This window comes from Panthera uncia (genome assembly GCF_023721935.1).
Source record: "Panthera uncia isolate 11264 chromosome D3 unlocalized genomic scaffold, Puncia_PCG_1.0 HiC_scaffold_8, whole genome shotgun sequence".
Taxonomy (NCBI): Eukaryota; Metazoa; Chordata; class Mammalia; order Carnivora; family Felidae; genus Panthera; species Panthera uncia.
The window spans coordinates 72,111,061-72,135,155 of record NW_026057586.1 but is presented as its reverse complement, the minus strand read 5'-3'; the positions used below and the strand labels follow the sequence as shown (position 1 = coordinate 72,135,155).

Below are 24,095 nucleotides of genomic sequence, written 5' to 3'. Positions count from 1 at the left end.
CTCCAGCTGTCCCAAGCCTCAAAGAATACTACAGCAAGCCATGCCATCCCACTCCTCCATGCCTCTGTGCACAGGTCTGCCGCTGTCTGGAATGCCCTCCCTCTCCCCCACTCCCACAATAGCCTAGCACACTCCTTGCTTTCCATTTGGGTCCATTCAAGACCCAACTAATGGCCCACCTTCTCCAAGATGCCTTCCTTGAGCTAACCCAGCAGAGTTAGTCTCTTCTTGGTGCCCAGTTGGTACTGACCTCCATCACATCACCCATATATCACGTGTTCCATGTCTATGGGTTCCTTGGGGTCAAGGACCATATCAATGCCTTGGACCAAGGCATTGACAAGGACCAATCAAGTGCACAGGGCTTGCACCCCAGTAGGTGCTACATAAACTTCAGATTAACACATGGACGAAGAGATGGTTGGAGATGCGTGATGGATGGATGGATAGACAGATGATTAATAGATGGATGTCTGGACAGGTAGATGATGAATGGAAGATGGATGATGAATGTTTAGTGTTCTCCTAAAATCCATATATTGAAACCTAATCCCCAATCCGATGGAATTAGGAGGTGGGGCCTTTGGGAGATGATTTGGTCATGAGGGATGCATGTTCCAATGAACACTAATGAATGGGATTAGTGCCTTTATAAAAGAGACCCCAGGGAGCTCCCTCATCCCTTACACCATGTGGGGACACAATGAGAAGACAGCCATCTACGAACCAGGAAGCGGACCTCACAAGACACCAAATCTGAGGGTGCCGTGATCTTAGATGTCCAGTCTCCAGAACTGTGAAAAATAGGTATCTGTTGTTTATAAACCACCCAGTCTATGGCACTCTGGTATAGCAGCTCAGGATTCAGGATTCTAACACCCTGTTCTTTCAAGGTAGAGGGGTTTGTTTATAGCTTTGATTAATAAATGACTATTTTCTGAGCTTTTTGTTATGGAAATTTTCAAACACATACAAAAACTGAGAGCACAGTACCATGAAGGTCATGTCCCATCACCTAGCTTCAATGACTGTTAACTCATGGCCAGCCTTGTTTCAGGGCATGAACATTGAACACTGGGAAGCAGCTGGGAATTGTTAACCAGGCAACCATCTCCCATCCCAGCTCTACCCCTCCAGCAACTTCGTGGAGGAAAGAGCCCTTGTGGGGGTAGGAAGACTGACCCTACCTGCCTCACAGGTTCTGTGAGGAACACTCACGAGGGCTCCTGAACAGATGTGAGACACCCATATAGGGTTCTATTAGCTTATTTCATAATCACTACGAATTAGAAGGCAGCTCACTATAAGACAGAGGTCAGCAAACTCCAGTCCACGGGCCAAATACAGACTATCACTGCCTGTTTTTGTGTGACCTGGGATCTGAGAATACTTTTTATATTGTTATTTATTTAAAAATTTCTTAAGATTTATTCATTTTGACAGGCAGGGAGAGACAGAGCATGAGTGGAGGAGGGGGAGAGGGAGACACAGAATCTGAAGCAGGTTGTCAGCACAGAGTCTGATGTGGGGCTCTAACTCACGCACTGCGCGATCATGACCTGAGCTGAAGTTAGACGCTTAATTGACTAAGCCAACCAGGTGCCCCTGGTTTGTTTGCTTTTTTTTAAATTTTTTTTAACATTTTAAAATTTATTTTTGAGGGAGACAGAGCACAAGTGGGGGAGGGGCAGAGAGAGAGAGAGACACAGAATCCAAAGCAGGCTCTAGGCTCTGAGCTACTAGCACAGAGCCCAACATGGGGCTTGAACCCACGAACTGTGAGATCATGACCTAAGCCAAAGTTGGATGCTTAACCAACTGAGCCACCCAGGCGCCCCTCCTGTTTTTTATTTTATTTAACAAAAAAAAATTTTTTTTGAATGTTTATTTACTATTGAGAGATAGAGAGAGGCAGATCGTGAGCAGGGGAGGGGCAGAGAGAGAGGGAGACACAGAATGTGAAGCAGGCTCCAGGCTCCGAGCTGTCAGCACAGAGCCCGACGTGGGACTCAAACTCATGAACCACGAGATCATGACCTGAGCCAAAGTCAGACGCTTAACCGACTGAGCCACCCAGGCGCCCCCTGTTTTTTATTTTTAAATGATGACACTTTAAATGGTTATATAAGTACCTACTTAATAGCCTCGATTTCTCCTTGGCCACAAAGCCTAAATTAGTTACTATCCGGCCCTTAAGAAGAGGTCTGCCAACCCCAATACTGCAGAGCAAAGAGCAGAGGCTCAAATAATCGCCCTTGGTTCAAATCCAGGCTCTGCCTTGGAAGCTTATTACCCTTCTAAGCTCCTGCTGCCTGAGCATCAACGTGGCAGGCACCACCTAGCTCCCTGACGGGTGGAGTGGGGCTCAGATCCTGGAAGGATCCCATTACAGAGAGCAAAGCCAAACCCAAATGCAAAGTTCCAGTAAAGGGAGGGGTCCTCTCTCTCCTACAAGACCACCAAAGAGGGAACACTGGCACGGTCTGGGGGTATACTCCCTGCACTGGGAGTCAAAGTGCGCAGGGAGCTGAGCTTGCCGAACAGAAAGTTCTTTAGGAAAGTGCAGACTTCCGCTGAGGCATCCATGCCCCACTGGAGTGCAGACAGTAAACAGAGTCTCCTTCCTGTCCTCTAACCCTCCAGGCTGACCAACCCATCCCCGGCACTGGCCAGCTCCAACACAAGACAGTCTCTGCTCTACTGGCAATAAGAATGCTCAGGCAAGTGTAACAGGAACCAGACAGAGAGCTCTCCCTACAGGCAGCAAGCCTGGGACTCTGACCCCAGGTGGGGCCTACACCAAGCAACAAGCTGCCGGAGACGGGTCATCTGTGATGAAGGAAAACAATGGCCCCACAGTACCAAATGTCCCTACCGTTGAGGTGTAGAGACGCACACAGGAAATAGGCACACACGTGAGCCCTGCTCATCTCAGTGTTAGCCTTAGTACAAGCGTGCCTGACTATGTAGGGCTGTGCTCCGGCTGGCAAGACACCAGCTGGCACTACCAGGCCTCCCCCTGCCAACCACCTGCCTGGATACTGTCACCTCCACCGGGGCAGACAGACACCTTCCACACTGCCCTCACACCCTCCCACTTCGATCTGGGCCTCCTGCTGTCCATGCTCTGCATTTCAGCACGTTGCCCAGGTGACACCTGCACAGCCTCTGAGCACCTGCTCCCAACCCAAGGACTGGCCAATGAGCAGAGAAGGAAAATGACAAATGAACCAGCAGAGAAGCATCATGGTTCCCATTTAAACTTACATGCAGAGCCAAATCCACCCCTTGGCTCACCACAGGCTCCCTGGACCCCAGTCACTGCAGGCAGCCAGACCCAAGGGGGTCTTACAACAAGACTGCTTTGAGACCCCTGCCGAAAAGGTTTTCCAAGTAATGTGCTGGGAACTCAGAGCAGCATGACTTAATTTTATTTGGAATCATGGAACTAAAAAGGGATCTTAAAGATGTTACTATGTGGCTTGCTCACTTATAGGTGGGAATTCGGAGGCCCACAGAGTTTAAGTGAGCTACCAAGTATCAGAGCCATGGAACAACCAAGATAGGCAACACAGAGCAGGACTAAGTGTGAGCCCCAGCTCTACAATCCATGCACAAGCCAGGATGGCTACAACTCCTGAACTGTTGGCTCCCAGCAGGACTAAAACAATAAAGTGGATGCCCACCGCAGTGTGGTGAGACAACTTACTGGTGTCAGAAAACTGTCCATTCCCTTTCCTCCATAAGCCCATTACACTACGCTGCCCTCCCTCCAAACATGGCCTTGCTGTTGCCCTGACATGGCTTCTGTCGGCTGAGTGTGGCCATGCAAGCTTCTCTCCCTTCTATAAAATCCTTTTTTTACCATGGTGTTCAACTCCCTTACAGCTTCCATTAAAGCCAGGCAGGAACTCCATGGGCCACAATTAACTGGACAATTCTATCTAGTACACCAAATCCACGGCCAGGATGCATGGAAGAAAAGCTGATGTGCTTTTCTGATACAGTTACGAGCAGCCCAGGGCAGCAATAAACTATCAAGTTTCACGATAAACAAGGGGACAGCCAGTTCTTTCCCCACCAAGAACCAAGGAGCTCACAAAGAACTAAATGTCATGTAGCCAGTGGCCTTGGGAAGCTTCCCAAATGAGAGACTGGATGGGTGTGGCCCCTGCTCAGGGCCTCTCCTGATTCAGGACCCATGGGACCTGCTATTTCTGGGGAACATCAAGGAGCTAGGAGTTATGATGGGACCCAGTTTAGGGCCAATGCCTCCTAAAGCAGACCTTAACCTCAGATCCTGCTTCGCTAGATAAAAACCTCAGATCACAATTTTGGAGTTTTTTTTTTTTTTTTTTTAGAGAGAGACATTGACAGAGCTCAAGTGGGGGAGGAGCAGAGAGAGAGAGGGAGACACAGAATCCAAAGCAGGCTCCATGCTCGAGCTGTCAGCACAGAGCCTGACTCAAAGCTCTAACCCACAAACTGTGAGATCATGACCTGAGCCAAAGTCAGACGCTCAACTGACTTGAGTCACCCAGGCGCCCCACAATTTTGGAGTTTTGAGAGGCGAGCCTCCACAAAGCCTTCCTCCCCTTTCCCCTTGCCTCAGGGAAAGTTTTATCTCCTAATGGAACCACTTCAGTAAAGACCTGCAAAAGGAAAGGGCAAGAAAGAAGTCCAAAGAGAGTAAAGGATTAATTCTAAAACGAAGGGTAACCTGGAACAACATTCCTAGAAGGTAATTTGGCAGAAGGTATCAAGGGTCTTCAAACCAGGAACACCTCTGACTTGGTAAACCCACTCACAGATGCCCACCCTCAAGGAAGGAGGCAGAAATGTGAATAGAAACCCGTATCAGAAGATGTTCGCTGAATGTAATGAATGACACTGAATTGTATACTTAAAATATGGCATATGCAAACAATGGGATATTATCCAGCCTTAGAAAAGAAGGAAATTCTGACACATGCTACACCATGGATGAACCTTGAGGACATTATGCTCAGAGAAATAAGCCAGTAATACTGTATGAGTCCATTTATAGGCGGTCCCTAAGAATAGTCAAATTCATAGAGACAGAAAGTAGAAGGGCGGCTGCCAGGGGATGGGGGAGGGAGGCTTAGGGAGTTAGTGCTTAATGGGGACAGAGTTTCAGGTTTGCAGGATGAAAGGCATTTTGGAGGTGGATGGTGGTGCTAGAGGCTGCCCAATAATGTGAATGTACATAATGCCACTGACCCGTACACTAAAAAATGCTTAAAATGGTAAATTAAAAAAAAAGTTTTTTTAATGTTTATTTATTATTGAGAGACAGAGAGAGACAGAGCGTGAGTGTGGGAGGGGCAGAGAGAGAGGAGGAGACACAGAATCCAAGCAGGCTCTAGGCTCTGAGCTGTCAGCACAGAGCCTGACGCAGGGCTCAAACTCACAAACCGCGAGATCACGACCTGAGCCAAAGTTGGACGCTTAACCAACCGAGCCACCCAGGTGCCCCTTAAAATGGTAAATTTTATGTTACATGTATTTCACCATAATTTTATTTTTTATTGTATTCTACCACAATTTCAAAAATTATTTTTGAGAGAGAGAAAGAGAGCACGGGCGGGGAAGGGGTAGGGAGAGAGGGAGGCAGAAGATCGGAAGTGGACTCTGTGCTGACAGCAGAGAGCCCAATGCGGGGCTCAAACTCATGAACTATGAGATCATGACCTGAGCTGAAGTCAGACACTTAACTGACTGAGCCACCCAGGTGCCCCGTACACTTTATTCACAATATGTATATATATATAATATATATAATATATACAATACATACAATATATATATAATATATATATTATTTTGTAATCTCTACCCCCCAATGTGGGGCTCAAACTCATGACCCCAAGACCAAGAGTTGCAGGCTCTCCTGACTGAGCAAGTCAGTCGCCCCCAAACTGTATATTTATTTTATTTTTTAAATGTTTATTTATTTTTGAAAGAGACCGAGATAGAAAGACAGAGCGTTGAGCGGGGGAGGGGCAGAGACAGGGGGAGACACAGAATCCAAAGCAGGCTCCAGGCTCTGAGCTGTCAGCACAGAATCCAACACAGGGCTCAAACTCACGAACCATGAGATCATGACCTGAGCCGATGTCGAACGTTTAACTGACTGAACCACCCAGGTGCCCCCAAATTGTACACTTTAACTGGATGAACTGTATGGTATGCGAATTATATCTCAATAAAACTTATCTTTAAAAAAAAAAAAAAAAAAGATGCTCACTAGAGCGCCTGGGCTGGCTCAGTCAGTGGAACATGCAGCACTTGATCTTGGGGTCATGGGTTCGAGCCCCATGTTGAATGTAGAGAATACTTAAAAAAAAAATTTAAAGATGGTCACTGAAATACTGCAATTATCAGCTACATTCAGTAAAACTTTAAATGTCCAACAAAATTAATTAATATCAGATCAGTTAAACTGTAACTCTATCACAAAGTAAAAATGTGAGCCTTAAAAATAATGTTTAAGGGGCGCCTGGGCAGCTCAGTCAGTTAAGCATCCGACTTCGGCTCAGGTCATGATCTCGTGGTTTGTGGGTTCGTGCCCTGCATCTGGCTGTGTGCTGATTGCTTGGAGTCTGGAGCCTGCAGCCTTCTTCACATTCTGTGCCTCCCTCTCTCTGCCCCTCTGTCTCATGCTCTGTCTCTCTCTCTCTTTCAAAAATAAAAAAAATTAAAAAAAAATGTTTACAGAAATATTCACTAAAACAAGAAAATGCTCACGTTAACTGACAAAGGCAAGACACCCAAGTAACGTAGCAAGATCTCAGCTACATAAAATTACAGAATATGATTTTATAATAAAATCTGGAAGAAAATCTCCACTAACACTGAGCAGAAACCTGTCTCCCTGAAGCTTCAGGTCATCAATAACAGGTCAGCTGTCCAAATAGGACCTAAAAGAAATCCGTGCCCTCTTCCACCCACCAACCATTTAAAGCATGTAGCTAGCACTCATGGGTTCCTGGAGGTGAATGGTTCTCAACCCCGGCTGCAGAGGGAATCACTCACAGAGCTTTTCCAGAAACCCAAGGCAGCTTGGAGGAGGAAATCGAACAGCCATGTGTGGACTGTTCATGAAGACGGGTGACGTCTGGGAGCGGGGAACAGCTGACAGCCAGCAAGAAAATGGTACCTCAGTCCTACAACCACCAGGACCTGGATTTTTGCCAACAGTCTGAAACTGGGGGAGACACAGAGCCCCAGATAGGAATGACAGGAGCCTGGGCCCTGAGCAACACTTTGTAGCCTTGGGAGACCCTGAACAGAGGGCCCAGCTAAGCCATGCCCTGACTGCTGATCCATGGACACTGTGAGGTTTCAAAACAAAACTAAGAAGAACCTCACAAATCAGATTCTCCGGGAGTGACCAGCTGTGAAGACATGTGTGTGATTGCTTTAACTATAGCAGAGGCAGTCTATGTGGGCAGCTAGGGTGGAGACCTACCTCTTTCATTCTCTGCCAGGCCAAACACCCCCATTTCCCGTAACCACTCTGCTGACAGCCTTCAGGCTTAGCGGCATGGAGCAGAGTCCAACTATGGTGCGCCAAGGTCTGCACACTTCCATGAATACCAGGCAAAACTTGGACTCCTAAAGATCATGTGCTATCCTGCTGGCCCCTGACCCCTAAAAGGTCCCAGTCAAATGAAAACCCCCAGACTTTTTCCAAGTGAACTACAGCCCCGCCCAGCCTTTCCAAAACCTCTCTGAAGCTTCCAAACAAAACAGAGCTGACAGGGAACAGCCAAGGACAGTACAGGATCCTGACCCACTGCTCCTGCCTGGTCTGTGTACCCCAGAGCCTGAGAGTCAGGCCAGTCTGGGTGTCTGAACACACACTGCAATGCCTGCAGGTCCCACCTCGGCCTTTGATGTCCAAGGTCATATTTATGCTCATGTCTAGTCATGCCCAACTTAGAATTCAATAAACAAAAAGTGACCCTCCTCTCCTTAGGAACAGCTCTGATTAATTCACACAATGGAGGGAACTCAGTGCTTTGGGGCCAGGGAGAAAGGGGGAAGAAATGAGAAAGAGACACCCATGTTCTGTTCTCTCAGATGTAAGCCCCCTGCTGCACCCCCAGGGCACTCTGGCTCTGGCAGCCACAACCCTGTCTGTTGCTCCTTGAAAGCCAACTGTGACAGTTTCGCACCTGCAGAATTAGGAAGCAGGCCCCTTGCTGGCTTTCTGGGGGCCCGGCTGCCCAGCCCAACCCAGCAGACATTTCCTGAGCAGAACAAAGTGCCTCCCCCAGACAGCCAGCAGGCTGGGCCTCAGCCCATTAACCTTCCCGGACTTCCTTGCCAGAGTTTCTGGAACCTGAGACCACAGACTAAGCGGGGATAAATAAGCAACCACAGGGCTCATGGGGCTAGGGAAGCCGGGAGATGACAAAGGAATTTTGGGACCAAGTCTCTGACGCTTCCTCACACGCCCCTTTCTGGAGCCCACAGGCTTCTTTCTAGAGCTGTGGACATCCTTTTCCAGAGCCACACGGGTCTACTTCTGGAACCCCACTCCGCTTCCTAGACCCCCCCCCCCCCCCCCCCCCCCCCCCTAACAGTCCCTCTGGAGCTTTGCCTGCTCTTCACAGAGAAGAATCTGCTGCAACAACTCACACCATCTGGACACCGAAGAAATACCACAGGAGAGGAAACCACACTCATGTTAATAATCACCACCCGGATTTCTTAGGGCCAAATTCTAACAGTGGCTCACCAGCTGGTTTGGGGGGCAAGAGTGGGCCCATCTGACTGTTCTGTGACAAGATGCTGTTCCACAAGCGCCTCCCTACCAGGCACCCATGTGCATGGCTGTCTCAGATCCCAGACCATTACCGTGACTCACTGGGGCCCCTAAGCCATAGGCTCCCTATCTAACACCCCATTAGCACAGGGTTCATCACTGCATTCCTCTCCAACCACACTTGGCCACCAGCCACAGGGACACAACCCACATGGCCACCCTTTCATTCCCCCTCTGTACCAGTCATAGGGCAGACCTCTCTGTCCCCTCTCAGACCTACTAAAGGGAGACCCCCACCCCAACCCTCCCAAACTTGCTTTCCGGCCTCACAGCCACCTTTATCTCTCTCCCCCTCACCCGTCAGTCACCCCCTACCCTCTGGGCCCCAGGGTGAGCCTCGGCTGTGTCCCTGAAGCACAGACACATGCACAGAAGGCCCTCGTGACTGGATGCCAGTAAAGCTACATTGCTCCTGGATGCTGTTCAGTACTTGCTCAGTCCTTTGCTGGGGCCACTAAATCCCCCCACACACCTTGATCACCTCCTTGGAGTTCCCACTTGGACCAAGCAGGCCCATGAGTAGACACTTGGAGCAGAAACCCCGATCCCAAACCCCTGACCCCTTTGCATTTCTGCAACATAAATTCCCCTCTTGGCTCAGACTCCTCCTTTCTCTCATGAGACCCCCCAAATATGCAAATCTTAGGCCTGCTCCAGCCCTCTTCTCCCTACACACCTGCTCTGCTTCCAGCCTTCCTCATCTTTCCTTGCCCGGCCCTTTCTCTTAAAGGTCTGCAGCCTGCTGCCCCACCCCCATGCCCGCACTGAGGCCTCTAGCACAGCCCTCTCAACCCCCAGGCTCCCCCAGTCTCGCCTCCTTTCTCTTCTGTCACCCCCTCCCACTGTCTGTCTGCTCTTGTCCTCCCCAACCTCCCCCCAGCCCCACTCACACTGACACAACTCCAGGAGCCCTATCTCCCACCAGACCATTTTGCATGCTCCTGGCAAATGCCTTTCCTGAGGTTCAGCTCCAAAGGCATCCTCTCCCCTGCTCAACAACCTTCGACCTGCCCCATCACCCTCCAAGAAAGCACAACATCCTCAGCCTGGCTTCTGGGTCCTGCAGAACATGACCCCAACCCTCTGATCCACCCTCAGCTCCCCTGCTGCCCATATTTTATACCAATTCTCCAACCAAACAAGTTCTGCTATTTCCTCAGCCCGGTGACTACTTTCCAGCCTCTGAGCTCTTGCCCACTCTACTCTCTGGCTAGCAACCCTCTTCCCCAAGGACATGGGACAGACACGAGGCCTCCCTGCCCACATGCTCCCCAGCACCACTCTCTCCACAGAGCCCTGAGACCTGCCCCACATCACAGTACTTCAAGTGCCAGCTCATTCCTGCTCCTACCCAGGTCTGCAGGCTCCTCACACTCTAGTTAAGGGCTGAATGTGAACCATCTTCATATTTCCTAGGACAGCGGGAGGCACAAACCCTCCTGAAGAACAGTGTTTTCCCATCCCCTTTGCCTCTTAAAAAACGGAATACTTTAATACTACTGAACTCTGCACATAAAGTGGCTAAGATGGTACATTTTATATTATGTGTAACTTTTTCCATAATAAAAAAAAAAAAAAACACTGAAAATGAGGGAAAGAAGGGTTCAGTGAGACAGGTGCAGCCAGACCCTGGTGCTGTCCAAAGTGGCTGAAGAGCAAGAGGGCTCAGTGTCCTGTCTTTCTGGCTTCATGAGGGGTTTGGAAATGGCAATGTTTTCTACATTAAGAAAGCAATTGGAAGGAAGGAAGGAAGGGAGGGAAGGAGGAAGGAAGCAAGGAAGAAAAGGCCTGTAAAGTACATTGTACATTTTAGGTGACAATCCCATGACTCCAAATACGAACGTGGACATGTTAACCCATGTTCCTACAGGAGGAAGTGGAAAGCTTTCAGAAGTCAACACTCAAAAGTGAGTTACCTTTTCTGGTCTAAGGTCTAAGACTTGGGCAAAAACAAATATTGTTTTGGCACACACCGGCTTGCGCACGCACCCAGAGAACGAACATGCTGTGTTGAACATCCACTTAAGGTAATTCACAGGTCAGGCCACTGGGACTTCCAGCCAATCGGATGATGGCTCTGAGCCTGGTGTGGCAACCTTCGTGCTTTGGAAAGGACAGGAGAAGTGGGTACCTGTATCACTGGTCCAGCCTGTGCATCCCCAGTCTCACATCACAGCCACTCCATGACGGCAGAGAGGGTTGTGGGACAAAGATCACCCTGTCTGTTCAACTGTGGAAGAAGTCCAAAGAAGTGGATGGCCTTGAGTCCTGTACCTACAACCTCAGATACCTCCGCTACGGCAGTCCTTGCTGCTCGTCCACGAGAAAACGCAAAACTCTGCAAATGCATCATGCTACCCAAAGCACTGGCTGCTCTTCTCCCTTGAGCAGAGGCCTCAGTCAGCTTAACCTCTTGGGGACTTGGGGTCCAGCCACCACCCACGCCTGGCACCAAAAGGCTTGAGGAAGAAGCTCTGAAAACATCACGCTAAGTAAAACGATCCAGACACAAAAAGACAAGTGCTATTATGAGTCCACTTATATGAGGTCCCTAGAGCGGAAAGGAGAATGGTGGGTGCCAGCGGCTGGGGGGTAGGGGGAACGGGGAGCTGCTGTTTAATGGGGACAGAGTTCCCGTCTGGGAAGATGAAAACGTTCTGGAGATGGATGGTGGTGATGGCTGCATGACAGTGTAAAAGCACTTAATGCCAATGAACTGGACACTTCATGGTTCAAACAATATATTTTATGTTCTATATATCTTACCACAATGAAAAACGGGGTGGGGGAGCAGCGCCTAGAGGAAAACCACAGCCCTAGAGGTCCACAGATGGAAAGGGCTGCCTCTGAGCAAGCAGGTCCCTCATGGACAAACCCGTGAGGCTGGCGGCAGGATGAAGCTGAACTGCCCTGGCTCCTTTTCCTGGTGAGCCCAGCAAATTCCCAGCCACCACTTGGCTTCCGGCATCCCGTTCCCCCCAGGGCTCTTCCCCAAGGAAAAGGAGACTCCACCAGTCCCTCCAGAACCTCCACACACAGGCCTGACCAGGTCCCCATGAACCAGCAGAGTGGGTCAGGGCCCAACCAGCCATGTACCAAAACACCGTCTGGAACATTACTCAGCTGCCAAAAGGAATGAGGTGGTGCTGAAATGCGACAACATGGAGGAACCCTGAAACCTTACTCTGACAAAAAAGGCCACGTTACACAATTCCATTCAGGTGAAATGTCCCAAAAAGGCAAAGTTACAGAGACAGAAAGTAGAGTGGTGGGGGCCAGGGCCTGTGGGAGAGAGGGGGTCATGGTGGCTAAATGGAGCAGTTTTCTTTTGAGGTGATGGAAAAATTTTCTGAAATTAGACAGTGGTGATGGTTGCGTAACTCTGAATATACCAAAAAACACTGAATTGCACGCTTTAAACGAGTGAATTCTGTGGTGTGGATTCTACCTCAGCCATTGAAAAAACACCACCACCAGTCAGGAACATAGCTCCTCATTTACAGGTGAAGGGAGGGAAACCAGGGAATTAGCTGCCTCCCATCATAGCAGGCCCGAGACAGGATGGAAACCGCACACACCTCTAGGTCTCCAAGCAAGATTTTCTGGAGCTCTTAAAAAGACAGCGAGGAGGGGGAGCCTGGGGGGCTCAGTCGGTTAAGTGTCCAACTTCGGCTCGGGTCATGATCTCGCAGTTTGTGAGTTCGAGCCCTGAGCTGGGCTCTGTGCTGACAGCTCAGAGCCTGGAACCTGCTGCAGATTCTGTGTCTCCCTCTCCCTCTGCCCTTCCCCCACACTCTCTCTCTCAAAAATAAACACTTACAAAATAAACATTTCAAAGACAGTGAAGAGAAAAAGAGACAGATCTCTGCCTGCCCCAGGTGTGCTATAGCTCCAGCTGCCCCAGCCCCTCAGGGAGGGGGTCAGGTGTGGCTGGGGAACAGCAGATGGCAGTGGTCACCGTGGGCCACCCTAACTGCCCCTGAGGCTCTGGGGGAACATCGCCCAGCTCTTCCCCATGCCCCACAGCTCACAATGGGGTCAGCTCCTCACCCACCCTCCTGCTCCAGGGGCTGCCCCCCCCCCACACCTCACATCACCCTGCCAGGGCCGGGGCCAGCTCTCCAGTATCCTCCCCAACTGTACACAAAGCAACACCCTCTGGTCTGTGCAGCCTTAGGCAATCTGCAGATAGAGCCTGCATATGACAAAGCATTAGTAATTTTCAGGGCTTCCCGTCTTCCTCCTTTATTTCCTATTAAAATAAGAAAGTCTGTGGTTTTCATTTCCTCTCTTGAGGCCTCACAATCACTGAAAGTGAGAACAAAGTGGTTCTAAGCCTTTCCTCCACAAACTTGGTTGGGGGGGGGGACTCTATGAGAAAAATTAAGGTCTCTCTCTTCCTCCAGCCTCTAGTTTCTGAGGCCCCCCAAAGCCATAAGGCCACACAATCGGGAACACTGCAAGAGGACTTCACTCTACACAACTAGTGGGTGGATGTGGCCCCAGCATGGAGGGCTCGGCAACATCGGTGTGTAGCCCCAGGTACCCTGGGCTGATGGCACATCATAGCAGAGGAAGTAGCGAAAGCTTCATTTGCGGCCATGATGCAGAAAAGATATACGCTGTACATTTAGGATGTAAGAACTCCACTCGACGCCCAAAGATACACTATGAGAGGGAAAAGATGGGGCCCACGGCCACGGCAGACCCCTGGAACCCCTGGAGCTCATACTGGGCACTCTTGCCGAGCCAAGTGGGTAAAATGGCCTGCACCTACTGAATTATGCATTTCTCCTTTAAAATCTCTTGCTAAATGGCACTCAATCAACCTGCATTAGATGCCTAAGAGGGAGACTTCATGAGACCAGACAAGGGGCCAGACCCTCAGGGACCACTCGCTCTATGCACTCATGTTCCCTCAAAGTCTCCCAAGGAAGGGCCATGTTCTCCAGCCCACAGAATGAACACCCTGTGCAGGACCACACCCTGGATCTACCTTTAATGTCTGCATTTTCTCCCCGGACTAGGTTGACATACATTGCCTCTAGATTGCTTCTAGAATATCTACCTTGTCATTTGCAAGTATATATGTATATATATATGATATGCAGAGAATCTCTCCCTGCTCTACGGGCATGCCAAATGACTCTAGCAGCATATATTTTTTTTAATGTTTATTTATTTATTTTGAGAGAGAGAGATAGCGAGCAGGGGAGGGGAAGAGAAAGGGAGACACAGAATCCCATGCAGGCTCTGCACTGTCACCACAGACCTCCACACAGAGCGTCAGCCCACGAGCCATGAGATCACGACCTGAGCTGAAATCAAGAGTCAGACATTTAACTGACTAAGCCACCCAGGCACCCCTCCAGCAGCATATTTTAAAAACAGCACACCAAGCCTTTAAAATGAAGTCAATCTTCAAAGGATCTTCAAAGGCTCTTCTTAAGGCAACAGAAGTACTCTGAGTGGCAATTCCCTTGGCCAGCTCTATCCCTGGATTTGCTGTGGTTGGAGCAGCAGGTCTCTCCCTATCCTTCTAGTGTCCCCTTGCATCTCTTGGCCAGCCAGAGATAGTTCCTTCCTAGTGCTCCTTGGGCCATGCACTGACCCTCCATGCACGTGGCCAGCATCTCTGTCACGTCTTCTCAGCCAGGCCTTGTGCCTCTGCACCTCTTGGAACCTGCTCACAGCAGAGCACCGTTAGCCTCCACCAACCCCCACCCTCAGCCCTTGACTGCTGGGTAGAAAAGGCAGACAGGCAGTGTCCTCGAACATTTTTGTCCTCTTGGGCCCTTTGTCACATGACCTGCTACAGGAATGAATCTTAGCAAAGTACCCCAGGAGGATGTAGGGAGAGTGAGGAAATTTCCTGAGATATTTGCAAAATAAAAGAGAAAAAGGACATTTCTTGGGTGGCTGATACATTCACGGACCTGCCTAAAGGCTGGGACCAGACGATTCCTATCACGGCACTTAGCTCTATGTGGCTGTCTCGCCAGCAGACCGAAAATGACCTGCTGGGAAGCCTGTTGCCTGACACTCAGCACCATTCCTGCCTGAAACGTGTTTGCTGAACATCCCTTCCACCTACTGGGCAGGGGGTCACTCTGTGACCACTCTCCTGTGATTGGTATCACCCCATGGTCTGAGGAGAGAGGCCAGCACCAGCCCCTCCACCGACCGCTTGACCTTGGGCAAGTGTGTTTGTCTCACAACCCCTCAGATCCAGTCAGATGATGGCATATAATTAAGTTCATAATCTCGCTCCAGCCACGGCACAAGAATGTTGAGGGCACATGAAACAGCCTCCACCAAAGGTGTAGTTACTACACAGGTGAGGCATCACAGTCTTTCTGCACCAGACCTCAGCAGGCGCATCTTTGAACCCACCAGCCATGTCTCCCTTGGGCGCCGGCCACCATCCCTGTCCAGTCATTTTGCAAGGTCACAGTAGCAAGTGCTAGAATCCAAGACAGCTAATTAGCAGGCCCCAGTCTGAGGACTCGGGAAGCTCTCTAAGGTTGAACAGGGTAAGAGCGAGCCTCAGCAAAGAAGGAAAAATCATCTCCAGATAATTTCCAAAGCTTTTCCTTCCTGGGGCACATGTATCACTGGGCCCCTGAAAATCCAGTGCCGCTTACCTGATGGGGTTAAGTGAAATTAAGAACAGGGAAGGGTCTGAGCAAACAGAGACCTCAGAGAAAGGGTCTCATTTCTTCTCTAACCCACAAACACCCACAAAACCCAAAACACAGACAGATCCACATGGGCTTGGTACACCACTATCTCATCAAACATGGTTAAGAGCCTAGACTGAGGCATGTCCTAGGACACCAAGGTAAGACCTTGTCTTAAGGATTTCACTATCCTGGAGAAGGAAGTCAGAGAGACACAAGATTAACAGGAAATAGCTGCAAACATACAGTGGAAGAAAGATATACAGTTAGGGAAGACGCCAGGACATCACAAAGATTTTGTTTCAGTATGTTCGTTTTTATTTTACTTTTTTTAAAATTAAAAGAAGAATTGTGTGTGTGTGTGTGTGTGTGTGTGTGTGTGTGTTTAAAGACAAGGCCCCTGGAGATTAGCCTTTCCACAAATCTGTGAATAAAGGCGAGAGAGAATTTCCTTAGAGACAGTACCCAGCACACAGTAGATACTTAATAAATACTTCTGAGTGACTAAATGGGGAGAGGTGGTTGCCTTGGTAACAGAAAGGTAGGTAGAAAGCAGGATAAAAAAGATATGGGAAGAGCTGTGCTAATAACCTAAAATTTTAAAGAAAAAAAAAATCGAATAGGACAAAAGGATCTTAGCAATAACGTGGTCCAACCACTAACTTGTTAGGCAAGGAGCGAGATGTGGCAACCCGTAGAACTTTAGGACACAGCCCTCCTGATGCCAGGCTGTGTTTTCTTGGCTCTATGAGGTTCCCGTACAACACATTACTCAAATTCTTCCTGAAACACAGTCGGTGAGGGTAGCACAGGCTCCATCTCTCATTGCCATGGCAGCCTTTCCTCTGTTGCCCAATGAGGGACTCATGGAGTGAGTCCAATACTTCAAAACATGACTGCATTTGGAGATGGGGTCTTTAAAGAGGTGGTTAACTTAAAATGGGGTGGTTAGGGTAGGCCTTAACTCAAATGAATTGTGTCCTTATAAGAAGAGGACATTTTGGACACATGGACAGGCATCAGGGGTGCACGGGAACAGAGGGATGACCATGTGAAGAGGCGGGGTGGGGGGGAAGAGCAGCAGGGGAGCATTTGCAAACCAAGCCAAGGACAGAGGCCTCCGAGAAAACCAACCCTGACAGCACCTTGATCTTGGAATACTAGCCTCTAGAAATAAAAATTCCTGTTACTTAAACCATCTTCTGTTTTGTTATAGCAGCCCTAGCAAACTAATACAAGGGGCCACTTTACAAACGTGGGTGTGAAAGCCAAGGAAATATCACCATCACTAACAGGTGTTTTCCTAAAGAGAACATACCTATTAAGATTAGAAACGGGAATTAAGGATGAGACTACTGCTCCCGGCAACTTCAAAACCCTACTTGAGTGAAATAAACTAGACACAGAAGGACAGATATTACAGGATTCCACTTATATGAGGGACTGAGGGACCAATTCACCGGGACAGAGAGTAGATTGGTGCTTGCCAGGGGCTGGGCTGGAGAGAAGATGAGTTAGTGCTGAACCGGGACAGAGTTTCAGTTTTGCAAGATGAAAAAGTTCTGGACATGGATGGTGGTGATGGTTGCACAATGTGAATGTATTTAATGACACTGAACGGTAAACTTAACAATGGCTAAAATGGTGCATTTTGGGGCGCCTGGGTGGCTCAGTTGGTTAAGCGTCCAACTTCGGCTCAGGTCACGATCTCACAGTTTGTGGGTTCGAGCCCTGCACTAGGCTCTGTGCTGACAGCTCAGAGTCTGGAGCCTGCTTCGGAATCTGTGTCTCTCTCTCTCTCTGCCCCTCCTCTGCTCATGCTCTGTCTCTCTCGGTCTCAAAAATAAATAAAACATTAAAAAAATTTTTTAAATATAAAAATAAAAAACAAAATGGTGCATTTTGTTACATATGTTTTACCATAATAAAATAAATAAACCTATCACATGTTATACAAGTAACATTTTTCTTAATGTTTCATTTTTTTGAGAGACAGTGAGCAAGAGCAAGCAGGGGAGGGACACACAGAGAGAGAGAGAGAGAGAGAAAGAGAGAGAGAGAGAGAGGAGAGAAAGAATCCCAAGCAGCCTCTGCATTGTCAGTGCAGAGCCCGACATGGGGCCCGAACCCACAAAGTATGAGATCATGACCTGAGCTGAAATCAAAAGTCAGACACTTATCCAACTGAGCCATCCAGGGTGCCCCACTTAAGTAACATTTTAATTTAAATTACTACATTGCTTTCAAAGCAGAAAACAAACAAACTAAAAACCCAAAACAAAATCCTACATGACTGTATTCTAGTCAGGGGGAGGGACCCCAATGAAATTCATAATAAATAAATCCACCACCCCTACTATCCCCTGAACCTTGATCTAAAAAGCAGCCACAGTCAAAACTCAGGCCTAATGTTTGACAACCTGAGCGCACTTGAAAATGCCAGTCTATTCGTTGTGAATGAGGAACCCCTCAAACCACAGGGGTGAGCTGCAGATAGGTGAGCTGCCTCAGGCACTGCCGGGTCTTCTCCCAAGTGGGCTGAGCTTATGGTTCACCTAGATGCTTTGTCCTAATAAAGGCAGCAGTCACATACACAGGGCCACAGGACTCCTGGCCAGCGAGGGGAGGTGGCTACTGAAGCCTGAGACAAAAGGGAGGAACGGAAAAGGCACGTTCCCTCCCAAGAGCCACGCATATCGACAGCATTCCCAGCTAGCTCCTTCTTTAGTGAATTATTTAGTGAAATATTTCATTCTGTTCCCAAAACAAGGAAGTCATCCTTCCAGAATTGGAAAACCCTTATAATATTTGAACTAGACTCTGCTTCCACCCTGTTGATGACTCAATGGTCTCAGACTCTACCTGGTTGGTTCTGTCCACTCTGCCTCTGCTCACGAGAGGAGCCTATACTCAGTTCAAAGGTGACCACAGGCTCTGCTGTAAAGAGATGACGATCGAGCCAATGCAAGGCCTGAGTGACCTTTTCCTGGCCCAGAGTTACTCAATCTAACTGGTGGCTGATCCGTTCAATCACCCAAGGGAAAAACAAAGCAATGATCATTCTGGTGACACCACACTGCCACAATCCAAAGAGAAAATTAAACTGCTTAACAGAGATGTGAACACATAGGGAAGCAACTCACATGAAAGCCCATAAAGAAACATAAGACATGGGGTCAGATCTCACAAATGATACTTGGAAAGGGGCCGAGGGACACCGGGGCTGAGTGTTCAGATCAAGAATTCCTCAGACCTGCAGGGCGCCTGGCTGACTCAGTTGGCAGAGCGTGTGACTCTTGATCTTGGGGTTATAAGTTCAAGCCTCTCATTAGGTATAGAGATTACTTAAAAATAATTTTAAAATCTTAAAAAAAAAAAAAAAAGAATTCCTCAGACCTAAAAGAGTAAAGGCTCTTGGGTTGTCTGGTCTCTCTTGTGAAAGGCTCACCAAAGGTCTCAGAAAGGGAAGTTCAAGGACAGGGATGGAGTTAGAGACAAATACAGGAGGTAAGATGCTTCCTAACTTCTCAAATCCACAACCTAACCCTGTAGCTGTGAAAAGGCGGGAGGGATCTTCCAGTAAGTGCTATGTGTACGGCTCTGAGCCAGGCTTCCTGGGAGATCCGGAAATGAACCAGGGATCCCTGCCTTCAAAATACAACACGGTCTGTTCTACCATGGGGATGAACCTTGAGGATACTATGCTAAGTGAAATAAGCCAGACACAGAGGAACAGATCCAGTGTGATTTCGTTTATATGAGGTACTAAGAGTAGTCAAATCATAGGAACAGAAAGCACAGTGGTGGTTTTTAGGAGCTCAAGGAGAGGAAATGGGGAGCTGCCGTTCAGGAGGGAGAGAGTTTCAGTTGGGGAAGATGAAAAGAGTTCTGGAAATGGATGGTGGAAATGGTTACACAGCAGTATATGTTTAATGCCACTGAACTAGACACGTAAAAATGGCTAAAATGAAAAAAAATGGCTAAAATGGGTTAAGATGGTAAATTCAGTTATGTGTCTTTTATCACAGTAAAAAATAAATAAATAAATAAATAAATAACCACAGTCCAGAGAGGGCTGACATGGGTGCCCCAGAGCCTTTGCTCCCACTGCTCCTCAGGGCAGCCAGCTTTCCCCACTCTTTGCCACTAGACATGTGCGGACAGGTGAGGCCTCTCTCCAGTTCTGCTGCCTCCGGAAGCTTCCCTGATCTCACTCTCTCTGAACACATAAACGATGTATGTGTGTGCTCCTGTCTCCCATTAACCTGTAAGCTCCCGGATGGCAAGGACTACACTCTTTCTATGTCGCCTGCATGGTAGAAAGGGAAGGGCTCGCACACAGCAGGGCTCACGGCTGATGGGCCCTGAGTGTGTGCAGGGGAAGCACCCCTGGACCAATCCAGTCATGATTTTCAGGTTCAGTGTAGGGCGATGCAGAGAACACCCTAAGGTGGCCACGTTCAGGAAGGAACACATTTGCATTCCCGCAGGGACCCGGAACCCCTGGAATCCCAGCTCTGCCACTTCCTGGTTTCATCTTCAGCTATGGTTGGGCAGACCCATCACAGGGTGATGTAAGAGCCGCGAGGGGGCCCTGCATGAGGCACACTGTCCCCATGCCTGGCACAAAGTGGCAGATGGTCATTTCAGCTTCTTCTCTCGACACCAGGGGCCCTCAACTCAAAAATATGAGAGCACACACATCCAAAGGGATGCTGAGGCTATTAGATCCGGGTCTCCATGTCTGCTGCTGCTGTGAAAAATTAGGGTGCTTCCACTCCCTTCCATGCTGTGATTTTCCTCTTTGTCCCTCTGCAGGGCGCAGCCCTGGCCAGCAGGCCCCACGGCTGTCTAAAGAACATCAGTAAACAGTTTGGAAAGAGACAGATGGCTTTGCCAGCACAGGTTCCCTCCTTCCCCTCCAGCCACTACCCTCAGAGGAGTGCTGAGCACAGAGCTGAAGACTCCCAGAGCTAAAACCTAACAGGAGAGAAAACATGGGGCCTTGAAGACATTCAGAGAAAGATCCAGAAAGTCCTCAGAGTGGGGTCCGAGTTGTAAAATTAACCCTGCAGCCATTTTCTGAGAGCCTACCGTGGGTTACACACAGAGCCAGGGTCTCACGCTGGCAGCAGCTGTATGAGAGAGAGGCCAGAGGAGTCGAAGAGAAGCGGAAGAGAGCCCAAAGGGCAACCTACTGAGAACACATTCGGTCCAACCGGTCCCCACTTTCTGGAAACTCAGAATTCACCATCAGTAAGAGAATACCAGTTCAGATTGCAGGTCTCCATGAAAACCTCTCATTTTCTTTATTGAGCACGTTCTCCCGCATCCCGGTGCGGGATCCCGGCCAGTTCAAGCTGGCTGGCTCCGTCGACAGCTGGCCAGACAAGGCTGGTGCCCAGTGACCACAGGGCAATCCTCCAGACCCCAGACGAGCCGCTCTGCCTGCAAAGCAGGCTTCTATATACTACAGCCTTCCACCCCCAGCAAGGGACCCAGGGGATGCAGCTGGGTCCAGCCACAGGTCTGAGCAGCAGGCCGCAGCCACCCCAAGCTGCAAATGGAAGATCAGCAACTGGCTGTATCTAAAACAAACAGGACAGAGCACTGATCACAAAAAGGCCTCTTGACAGAGCCAAAAATAACCTTACTTGTTTCAAGAGGATTCTCAGGATCGAAGCACATACAACTCCATCAGCAGAAAAAGAAAAATCAATGGAGCAGAAAACCAGATCAGCCCAACAGGGACCGGGACTCCAAGAGATTCCCCACAGCCACACACACACACACAGCCCATCCAAACCCCACACCCGCCCCACCCTCTTCTTACTCCAATCTTACAAACTGTGCCTGGATCTTAAAACCCAGTCCCGGGGCGCCTGGGTGGCGCAGTCGGTTAAGCGTCCGACTTCAGCCAGGTCACGATCTTGCGGTCCGTGAGTTCGAGCCCCGCGTCAGGCTCTGGGCTGATGGCTCGGAGCCTGGAGCCTGTTTCCGATTCTGTGTCTCCCTCTCTCTCTGACCCTCCCCCGTTCATGCTCTGTCTCTCTCTGTCCCAAAAATAAATAAAAAACGTTGAAAAAAAAAATTAAAAAAAAAAAAAAAAAAAAAACCCAGTCCCATCACCCCCAAAGTTATATACACAATTCTATGGGTTTGATCCCAAGAGTCAGACCATGGATTAGGAGGCCAAAATGAGCACCAGTGTATATTCATCCTTGGGAAGCCAAGGAAGCAAGAGTGCACTGAAGGATCAGAAAATGAAGCTGGGGTAAGATGCACACAGGAACCTATGGATGAGTAATGATGGGTGATGTCTGCCATCAAAGCCAGGCAAATCAGAACAGGTGTGGCTGTGCTTCAGCCCTGGATAAAATCTTTACCCCTGTCGATTTGCAGTGGCCCACTGAGTCAGAACTGCCTGTCACCTCACTTCCTCCTAATTCCTATTTTCACCTGCTCTGACTTGCATTCGGGCCGACGGTTAGCAAGAGAACCTGACACTTTCTATGGCCTGGGAGCAGCTAGCACATCTTGGGTTCTCCAGACGTGTCTCGTAACTCTTCCAGGTCAGGAACAGTCGGGGTGGCAGGGAATTCCCAAGACACAGATCAATCTCTACTGAAAACACCCGTTCCAGACAGCAGAGATGGCCCCCACTTAATACCATCCCCACTGCCTAGAGTAAGTAGCATGATCAAAGGGCAAGGAGATCACTGCCCAGGGCACCATGGTCCCAACCCAGAGAGTATTCCCACAAGAAGCACACCACTCCAGAACCAAAGGAACAGCCGCCTACCATCCCCACACACTGCCCCTCCCAACCCAACTGCAGTCCAAACACTGGGAATCTGCATTCAGGAGAAAGTGGGGGGATGGCATTTGTTCAGGCACAAGAGGAGCATGAATCCTTCCTGTCCAGCGTGAAAATCAATCCAAAAAAGGTTATCTACCTATTTCTCCCTTGGCCAACGACCCCTTTTCTTTTCAATCGTTTCCAGCCAGAGGGCAGGTGTGCCCACCCAAGGTGGTGGAGGTACCCACCTGCGTCTCCATGGAAGGTGCCATCCTGAGGCAGCCTGCCAGACAAGCTGTCCCCATCGCTGGGCCAGATCTGCCCGGTCTTGCGGACGCCCACGATGGTGGCCTCCGACACGATGACCTGGCCCTGCCGGTGCCGCTTCTGGCACTGCGGCGTCGGGGGGCTGCTGCTGTCAAAGGATTGCTGTGAGTTCTGTGAGGGTGACCGGCTCTTGTCTCGAAACATGCGGTAGGTGGTGGGGCTGGGGGACACGCGGCTGGACTGGCCGGAGGAGAAGTCCTCCTCGCTGGAGGTGAGGTTCTCGTTGGAGCTGCAATCTGGCGTGTAGCCCCCTCCGCTGTCCTCAAAGCTCCGAGGGGAGTAGGACCTGCGGGGCCAGGTAAGGCGCTTCTCCTGCTCCGAGGTGCTCTGGCTACGCAGGAGCGGGCCCTTGCCCTCCCCTTCCATCATCATACCCCCAACGTAGATGCTCTGGTAGGGCTGGTACTCCAGGGGCGGCCAAGGGGGTCTGCTGCCACCGTTGGCATTGATCAGGTTGTCCTTCAGGAAGCGGGGGTTCAGCTCCGCGTCCTCGTAGTCGCCGTCGAGGCCACAGCTGCTCTCCGAAGTACGGCCCCGGTTAGAGGACCTGGGTGCGTCCCCCAGGCTCGGCCCGGTGGTGCCGTGCTGGGACTTCTTACGCTCCATCTGCATCGCTTGGCTGCCCAGGGAGCTGATCCGGTCGGACACTTCTTTGTCGTTGACCTTCACCAGACCGCGCTCATGGTGAAACTCGACGTTTACGTAGAAGGGCTTCTCGGTGTCCGCGGCTCCGGGCTGGCCGTGGCCCTTGCGGATCCTCTCAAAGTTGGACCTGAGGGCCGCCACGCTGGTGGGGGGCCCGCGGTCTTCCCGGTCCGCGGCCGCGGCGGCTCCGGGCCTGCGGGCGGCCCCGGGCCTGGCCTTGCTCGGGGAGCCCTCTCCGTCGGGTCGGGCCTCGGGCTCCTCGGCGGGCGGCGGGTCGGCGCCGTCGGCGGGCGCGGGCGGCGGGCGCTGTGCGGACGCGCGGGGCTCGGCGGCGCCGTCGGGGGGTTGCGCCGCGCGTCGGAAGCCCCAGCGCTGCCGGTCGTAGCTCTTCTTCTCCTTGGCCAGCAGCGTCTGCAGGTAGATCATGCGGAAGCGCTCCTGGTTCACCTCCTGCTCCAGGCGCCGGATGGAGGCCTTGCAGCGCTCCAGTTCCTGCTCGATGTCGCCCACCGAGCGCAGCTCCATGCGCGGCGGCTCCGAGTCCGGGAACTGCGCCTTCCACGCCTCAGCGAAGCCCACAGGGTCCACCATGGCGCGGCCGGCCTCACCTGCACCGCCCGGCTGCGCGCAGGGCCCGCCTCAGCGGCGGCTCGGCGACCTCTCCAGGCCCGGCCCCAGGCGCCGGGCGGCCCCCATGTCCCCGCGCAGCGGTGGCGGCGGCGGCGGCCGAACAATGCCCGCCCCCTCCCGGGCTGCAGGTGAGGCGGCGGGCTCGGCTCCCCGGGGCGGC

At 50.4% G+C, this 24,095-nt stretch overlaps 1 protein-coding gene across 1 annotated transcript in view; it reads right to left on the bottom strand.

Annotated features, from left to right (window-relative positions):
- BCR (BCR activator of RhoGEF and GTPase) overlaps window positions 1-24,095 on the bottom strand; it is a 128,221-nt gene extending 104,126 nt beyond the window's left edge. The window contains exon 1 of the mRNA XM_049619112.1: window positions 22,582-24,095. Coding sequence (XP_049475069.1) covers window positions 22,582-23,896 — 1,315 coding nt within the window. The 5' untranslated portion in view covers window positions 23,897-24,095. The remainder of the gene's footprint in view (window positions 1-22,581) is intronic.